Here is a 9,235-nt window from a genome sequence, read left to right on the forward strand (position 1 = left end):
AAAAAAAAAAAAAAGTGTCTCACTGTGTTGCCCAGGCTGGTCTCAAACTCCTGGCCTCAAGCAGCCCTCCCACCCCAGCCTCCCAAAGTGCTGGGATTGATTATAGGCAGGAGCCACCATGGCTGGCAGCCCTTGGACTTTTTATAAGAGGAAATGTCTCTCAATCTGCTATGGCTGAAACTAGTATAATTTTGTCACTATCAGTGTCAACAAAGAGGCTGTTATTGGCTGAAACTAATATAATTTTGTCTCTATCAGTGTCAACAAAGAGGCTGTTATCATTTGTTCTTCCCATTAGCAATACGTATAATTTTCCTGGCTGGCAGCCACAATGAAACTGTTTCTCCTTTTATGGATATAGATATAATAGAATAAAAAAGCCTGTTTCATATCCATCATATGGAGAGCTAGATGTCGCATTCCAATTGCCATGTGTCCCGACTGATTTGAAATCCATAACAGTAAAATAAATATGCAACTCAAACAGCCACTCAACCGTCGAACTAAGAAAGTTGTGGAAAGATTCTTCAAGCTTGAAAAGCAAAAATAGGCCGGGCACAGTGGCTCATGCCGGTAATCCTAGCACTCTGCGGGACCGAGCGGGGTGGATCACTTGAGGTCAGGAGTTTGAGACCAGCCTGGCCAACATAGGCTGGTCCCATCGTTACTAAAAACACAAAAAAGAAAAATTAGCCAGTCGTGATAGCATGTGCCTGTAATCCCAGCTACTCGGGAAGCTGAGGCAGGAGAATCACTTGAACCCAGGAAGTGGAAGTTGGCAGTGAGCTGAGATCGCACCATTGCACTCCAGTGTGGGCCACAAGAGTGTACCTTCATATCAAAAAGAAAAAAAGCAAAAATAGGCATCGTCTCTTCCTTTAAGCAGTAAAAATAAGCAACCTTCAAGAGATCACTGGGCTAAGATGTCACCTAAAATTGTGCAGAACCTCTCCCAGGTTCCATTTGGCACATATGGAGTACTTACTAAGTGCCAAGTACAGGCACAAGAGTTGAAGTATAATGATTAATTAATTCTCAGTTCTTCAGGGGAGAGAGAGGCACATGGTGACCTCTCCAGGAAGGTTTCCTAGGATTACTTAAATTTAATTCTCTGCCTCCTCCCTGCCCACCTCCACTCTGTGCCAGCTTCCCCACCAGCACCCTCAGTGACAGAGGAGGACCTCAGCCCCATCACTTTCCTTGACTTCTCTTCACCCAGGGTGAAGAGTGAACTTTAGCCCCTTTTTAAAAACAAGCAGTGAAATGACCAAAGAGAGGCCACCAATGGAAGAAAAGAAAGGACTAGATAATTAGCACTGGAGTGATTTCAAGTTGATGAAAATCCAGTTACAGTGATCCAAAAAGTAACAGATGCCACACTGTCATTTAATTTTTAAAGCCGCATCGTGCAGCTTTTTTAAAAAAGTAAACTCATCTCTTTGTATTATAAATACGTGTTAATGGTTGAATAAACATGGGATTCAGACAACAGCTGAAGCCAGTAGGCTCTCAATAGCAAGTGTTGAATGAACCCAGCTGAATTATAAATGACATTCCCAGGAAAGAGTGCCTGCGATTTTTTTTTCTATGACTGTAAGGAATCTACATGCAGGTGAATGTAAATCCATGGGCTTCCAAGCCCCTTTTCCTATGTTACTTACCAAAAATTAGCCGGATGTGGTAGCGTGCGCCTGTAATTCCTGGAATGCCTGTAAACAGGCACCAGTTAGTTCCTTTGGGATATAGACAGAACTGAGCAGAATAACATTTATTTTAAAAATGTGATCCAGGTCAGCCTGTCCTTTGTACGTTGTGGGCTCATATTGGTGGCAGTGCGACCTCACCTCCTCCCCTGACATTTAGCAAATACACAACATTCACTGCTTGACAGCTACGGTATTAAGGTGACACTCGTATGATTACCAAACATTTGTTTAAAAAACAGATCTGTAAGAATGTATGTCAATGAATAGATAGCACTTGATTCAACTTGAGGCCGAGAAACTGATCTTACTAGTGCAAAGCCATGAGCTGGAAGTCACTTGGTATCATAATTAGTGACAGGGGAATTCTCGGCTGGGGAAAATGGAGAGCGGACACCTGTGTCACGAAGGCCTCGGTACAGAAGTCCTGAACAGAGCTACGTGGTGATGAGATGCTTGGCTGGAAAACCACCTCTTCCATCCTGCCGCCGTTCTGCTGTGCTAGGAAGCCAGAGAACCCCAGGTGCCAGGGCCGCCTGCCGCTCCCAGGAGGAAGTGCTGGCTGCTGCCTGTATGTCACATGGAAAAGTCAGTCACAATCAGCACATTCAGCCAGACCACCAAACGTCCCTTCTGTCCCCATGGTGCCCATAACAGGAGCCCGGCTACCTGAACCTCCTGACAGTGAGGGAAGACTGACTATAGACGTCAGGCACTGAAGGTCATGGCGTGTGAAATGTGGCCACGAGGAAGGAAGAGGGACTTGACAGTTGTAATGTACTTAGCACAGCAGTCTCAAAGCTAAAAGGATTTTAATTTTATAGAGGATGGGAAGACTCCCATATTGTAAAAGGTTGGATCCCTAGCAGCATGATTTAGTCAAAGGACACCACTTGAGATCCTTGAGTAGGCGAAATTACAGCAGGGAAGGTTCTCCCACCCCCCCACCCACCCAGGGCTTGCAGTGGGCATGTTCTCCTGAGGGTCTCCTCTCCTAGTCCTTTCAAAGCAGGACCCTACCTTTTTGTTTTCCTGATTAATCATTAAGCCTTTATTGGTCTTCATTTAGAATTTCTCCCATTATGAAATCCCTGTCTCAAGGCCAGGTGCTTCTTTTGTTCTAACCAAAACAGAGCGTGAGAGTAAGCATGAGTGAGAGAGAGAGAAAGAAATGGAGAGTAGGATTTGCCAAGGCGGGGTGCGGGAGGACAAGGACATTCAGATCTCCTGGATTGAAATCTCAGCTGTCCGATCATTTTTAGAGTTTTGTAAGAGTATTTTAAATGTCATTCAGAGAAAAACAACCATCAGATTGATAATTTCCCATTTCAACAGAAAGTTACTTTGGATTCAATGACCCAAACCTGCCCCCCTTAGCCTGAGCATCCCGCAGAGCAGACCCTGCCTCCTGTGCCCAGCTGAGAGGGAGGCAGTCACCGGCAGGAGCCTGTGGCCTGGAAGACACAGTGAATGACCGCTTGTGCCTGGGAGAAGCCAGGTTCCAGGGACTCTGGGGCCCCAGCCAACATCAAAGTTGTGGAAATAAAAGCTGTTTTGAATCCTTGCTACCCAGATGCAATCTACCTGCGTCTGTGGGGAAGGGCCTGGAAAGCCGGTGCCAGCATCCTGGAGCGGCAGACTCTGAAGTCCCCTCATCCGTAGTCATCACTGACTCTGTGTATTAAAAATAATTACTTAACTTCTTATGCATTCTCCTCAAAGCTTGGGACATATTAACACCTCTGGGGCTTGTCAGATGACAAGCTGACATATCGGATAGCAGATGATGAATTCATTTGGTATGCAGTTGTCTATTCGTCTGATTTGGATTTCAACTTCCCGAAGAAAATCATCCAATTTCTGCCGCGCCGAGGAACTTGTTGTTCAAACACATTGAGCTCTCATCCCTGCCAGTTTTCACAAAACAGGCTGGTTCTACCGAGGGCGGCATTTCACAGAGGTGGGGATTACAGAAAGGAGCCTGCCAGGCTCTCCGTGGGAGACCATTCAACTCTATCCCAGTCACAAAGGAGAACAAAAAGCAAGCTTGCTTTAATATTCCTGTGCCAGAAGAAATATGGGGGTAGCTCAGACCCTGATGTTGCTGAGAACCAAGGCCGTGTGTTTCCAGGTGGGGGTGGCGGGAGGGGGAAGAGAAGAAAAGAAAACATTTCTATTTGGATTAAGTGCTCAGAATGCTTTTGTTGGAGAGAGCTCTCATAATGAAGATGCATGCGGCTAAGCTCTGGCTTTCAGATCACTCACGCCCCGTTTCTGAAGAGCCCGAGATTCACAGTTAGTTACATTTATGGTGTTTAATTAAACTTTGATTAGGTTTGCTCGTCTATCATCATAAAATACCATCACCGTGGAAAACAATGGGAGGAATTTTATTACACAAATGGAAGGCAAAAACTCTAGGTTTTCCAAGTTTAAAAAAAAATAGAAGATTAGATGGAAAATCTGTTTGAACACTGAGATAAGATCTCATTTTAGTACCTTTGCTATATTCTATTCTATAACGGTCACAATGGTGACAGCAGTTTTACTTTTCCTACTGACTTGTGTATTGCTGTCAGAAGGGATGCCTTTGTGAAAGCGTGCGTTGGTGGCAAGGCTGGACACTGGGTGACATCCCACTGGTCCCACTGGCTTTATAATGATCTGCTCTGGAAGTACGGCACCAGAAATCACCCGAAAGGAGAAAATGGGCCAATCATCAGGCAATCTTCAGTGACTCATTACAGTGAGCCCTCCATTCTATGCAAAGATGAGAGTTCTAACAAATGTGTTCGTAAGTGGCCTCCAGATGGTACCTATGCTATTAGCATCTCAGGTTACTGCTCTGATTATAGCTGCTCTGATACAGTCAGAAAATGAGGTGTGTTACTTACCCACATGCGCTATTGTGAGAGTCTGTGACTCAGCCTCCATATCAGGATTTTAAAATATGCTCCTATGCTGCAGATGAAAACAATAGTGATTAAGGAGCTTATATTAGGAATTATGAGCCCCTGCCATCCATAAGGGTAACTTAGAAGGCTGGTGGAAACTAAGAAGCCATAGCTTATTACCAAGATAATCCTTTAATGAAAACGAAATGCATTTGAAGTAGCGACGTGTTAGTGACAAAACAGGGCAAGAAAAAAAAAATGACCTAACTTATATACTAGAGTATAGAACAGATAATGATGTGGAGAATTTCAGGTTGCCATGGAGACACTCTCTGGCTCACTGGACGCGATGCTGCACCCCGTCGGAAGGCACCACTCTTCTAAGCGCAAAATGAATTCAATGCCATTCATCCAAGGGAGACCTGCTTACCTTCTACCGTGTGCCAAAAACTACAGGGTGGGGAAGATCAAAGAGGTCTACAGCATGGTCCTTACTACAGATGAACCAGCAACCAGGTTGCACACATGCCCAGTACAGCTCAGAAGATAATGAAATACCAAGTGTAGGAAACAAGAAGTGCTGTGTGAGGTCAGGAAGGACAAAGGTGAACATGGACCAAGGTTACTCGGAATGCCTTACAGCGGGGGAAATTGAGGGGCAGGCAACATTTGGCTCCTGGAAGACACTCAGTGAATGAAGAGACAGGAGAGTGTTCCAGGTGGCGGACGTGATGAGCAGAGCTCCTCGGACCGGGAGGCCATGTTATCAAGACAATGAGGAGCCACCTCTGACTTTGGTCAAGGGCCTTCTTGAATGAGCGACATAGTTAAGTGGGTTAGGCACGATTTTTGGGGATCTGAACTGAGATTTGATCTCATAGACCCTTAAGATTGATTTTAGGTCTGTGAGCAGGATGGCAAGGTGATGAAAGCCATGTAATCCCAGCACTTTGGGAGGCTGAGGCAGGTGGATCACTTGAGCTCGGGAGTTCAAGACCAGCCTTTACAACATGGCGAAACCCCGTCCCTACTAAAAATACAAAAAGTTAGCCAGGCATCGCGGCACATGCCTGTAGTCGCAGCTACCTGGGAGGCTGTGGTGGGAGGGTCGCTTAACCCCAGGGGGCCGATGCTGCAGTATCGGTGATCGTACCACTGCCCTCCAGCCTAGGCAACAGAGTGAGAACCTTTCTCAAACAACAACAATAACAACAACAATAACGTCAATTGCCAGAGTTAGAACCAAAGACCAGACAATATGTGGACATTCTGACAATATGTGTCAATTTGTGGACAAAGAAGGAAAACTCCAAGGCAACAACAAAGCCACTCATATGGGGAAAGCATGGGTGTCCAGGAGCTGGAAGAGAGAAGATGGAGTGGTAGGAGCAGGGCCTTCCTAGGAAGGAGACCTCAGGCCTCACCCTCAGTGAAAGACCCAGCACAGTGAATGAACGGTTCCAGCCCTCAGTGGGGTGCGTGGGGTGGGGTGAGGAGCCATCTGGACCCCAAAACTATGCTGTGATTCTGGTTTGTTTGATTAAAAGGCAATGTCATTGTCACAGAAAAGCATTGTCACACATTGCTTTTCTAAGCATTTTGACCTCTCTGGATACACGAACGCTCTGACTACCTAATATTACAATAAGGTAAAAGATCCCATTAGGATCTGAAATAAGGCAGTTCAGAATAAGCCTGCAATAATAAGCTAAACAGTCCATGATGAATATCACTACTTCCGCCGTATCTCCCATTCAGAGAGTCCTGGCTTATATTTGATATTCATGAGTACATCAAGTTTATTGATTATATAAAGTTTATGCTGCTGGTGCCTATAAGGAGGTCATTTTTTTAATCTGTCGGGCTAAACACTTAAAGGCACTGTCCAATGAGTACCTTAGCGTCACTGGACCTCATTACACACGCTCAAATCAGTCTCTGGATGAGTTACCTTCATCTCCCGGCAGAGTCACCGCTGGCCAGGGTTATTGCTTTAATAATCCACATGTCTGCTGTTAATGTTTACCAGCTAGCTAATCAGAGCTCTAGAGAATACATGGCATGTTTGCATTGTTACAAGGTAGACATCATTTGACAATTAACTTCATTACAACTGGAATGTAATCATCCAACACTATCTCTTTTTATTTTTCACTGTGAGGCTTTAAGATAATTCAATATATATACATAAAACTCTGGGTACTAGATATGCATATAAATGCACTTATTTTCATAAGGATACATAAATATACTCACCCATATATATCCATACAATTATGAGGTATATGTACAATGTTTACATTAAAAGGGGATTGTTTTATTTAAATATTGCATAAAATAAGATTTCTCACTTGTTTTTTTTGCCATACAATAAAAAATATATTCACAAATTAGGCACTAGGGGGCCATGTTAAAGCCACTGTAAATAGTGACTACTGGCATACGTTGAGTGTGTTTCGAATTGCTAACTTAAGAGAAAGTTTATTGTGGTATTTGACATATAGGCAGTAATTTGGAAAGGCAGAGAACACACTTAATTCTGCATTAAGCAGAGTTTTTAAATTGCGCCTTAAGTTTGACTGAAAGGAAGGAATATTTTAAAAAGATCTTGCACTTAAGCCATAATGACGTTTAATATCATTCCCTCCTTGTAGGCCTCGCAGTGCCGATTATTTTATGCAAGAAGCCAAACGAATGAAGCATAAAGCAGATGCAATGGTGAGACCCTTTTCTTTCCAGATACGTTCTTCCAAATTACATGTGTACTGCAGCTTCATCACTGGGACAATGTAGCTAGGGTAATTATAAAATCTATTACAAGGATGGCTGGGTCTGTTAAATGGAGAAATGTTTATATAATCAAGTGTTCATAGCCCAATAAATTATGACTTCAACCAATAATGCCTGACTGGGAAAAAGCCCTGGATAAATGAATATTTCAATTTAGTCCTAAGGTTTGAATAGTAACTAGAGCCAGTGGAGGCAGTGGGTGGTAGTATTTTTTTTTTCCCCCTTCAAAAAGTGAAATCTAGATTTGCATTTTTCTCTTGTTAGCCTGACAAACCCTTGGCTCAGTCCCAGGATCAAATCTCTTTTCAAAAACACTTGTGTTCTTCACATGTATCTGCCAAAAATGAATGCTTTCTCTGAAACCGTACAACACGGGAACTGTTATCTGTGCATAAGACTCTAAAGTCACCATGATTTGATGTTTTCAAAGAATAACTTTTCTTGCTTGGATAGTCTCCTGTTTTGGAAAGCTTGAAGCTCCCAGGCAAGAGATAGAAAACTTTTGTTTTGTTTTCTAAAAGAGGTCATATGCTTGTTCCATCTTAAATGAATGAAGTCCAGAGGGACTGCTTCCCACCTAGTAACTCGAGTTTAGTCTCCTCCAGTGTTCATAACTGAGATTGAGGCAGGTGCTGGACGTGAAGAAGGCATTTCCAGTGACCTTCAGAATACTGAAGATGTTTAAACAGTTACAGGCCGGGCGCGGTGGCTCAAGCCTGTAATCCCAGCACTTTGGGAGGCCAAGGCGGGCGGATCAGGAGGTCAGGAGATTGAGACCATCCTGGCTAACCCGGTGAAACCCCGTCTCTACTAAAAAATTCCAAAAAAACTAGCCGGGCGAGGTGGCAGGTGCCTGTAGTCCCAGCTACTCGGGAGGCTGAGGCAGGAGAATGGCATGAACCCGGGAGGCAGAGCTTGTAGTGAGCTGAGATCCGGCCACTGCACTCCAGCCTGGGCGACAGAGCGACACTCTGTCTCAAGAAAAAATAAAAAAATAAAAAAAAATTAAAAAAACAGTTACAGTACCCCTCTTCCAGTGCTACTGACGTCACCTATTAAACACTTGTTTACGTGAAGACCACTGCCTAGGCACACTGGGTACAGGAGGAATTATCCCTCCATATCAGAAAATAGAGAAGTCAGCGGAAGGTACAGCTCTTGTCCACACAATCTGAGTCTGATGGACAGTTCTGGTCATCTGGAGAAGCTGATGTATGGCCACTCTTGGAGAAGAGCATCAGATTTTTAAGGAGAAAGAGATTTTCTGTGTGAATCCAGCATCTAAAGTTTACAGCATTATTCATTCATTGTCCTCTTGCCCAACCCTATCTTTCCTGTTGACGATTTCCCAAGAGGAGACACTGCTCCAGCCAGGCTGGTCCCCTACTGACCTCTAAGCACACCTGGCTCCTGCCAGCCAGCGGGCCTTTGCAGGGATTTACTGTCACACACTCTCATGGGCATACTCACACCCTCAGTGTCCTCCCCAAATCTAGCCAAACCCTACCATTCCCTCCTGGCATCATGTTCAGTCTCCTCCCTGTGGCCTTCCCAGCCTCTCCACAGCCCTCTCACTAGCTCCCTTCCCTCCATCTCATTTGCACTGGATGCCTCGTTCTGCATTTTGTTGGGTAATCACAGACTGCCTTGCACTTTGAGCTATCTTGTAGGTGTACATTTTCTCTCTCCAAGTATATTATATGTTTGGCTTGTGGAGTGCACATACCACAGAATTCGGTGCTTTAGGAAATATTAATACTAAATGAAATGACTTCATCTGAAAGTGTTACCAAGAAATATTGCATTACAGGATCACACCTGTAATCCCAGTACTTTGGGAGGCTGAGG

At 44.3% G+C, this 9,235-nt stretch overlaps 1 protein-coding gene across 1 annotated transcript in view; it reads left to right on the forward strand.

Moving 5' to 3' along the window:
- AFF3 (AF4/FMR2 family, member 3) overlaps positions 1-9,235 on the forward strand; it is a 716,335-nt gene that overhangs the window by 684,959 nt on the left and 22,141 nt on the right. The window contains 1 exon segment of the mRNA XM_011969671.1: positions 7,252-7,315. Within this exon segment, the coding sequence (XP_011825061.1) occupies positions 7,252-7,315 (64 nt within the window).

The sequence above is a fragment of the Mandrillus leucophaeus genome, unplaced genomic scaffold (genome assembly GCF_000951045.1).
Source record: "Mandrillus leucophaeus isolate KB7577 unplaced genomic scaffold, Mleu.le_1.0 Scaffold9, whole genome shotgun sequence".
Lineage (NCBI taxonomy): Eukaryota > Metazoa > Chordata > Mammalia > Primates > Cercopithecidae > Mandrillus > Mandrillus leucophaeus.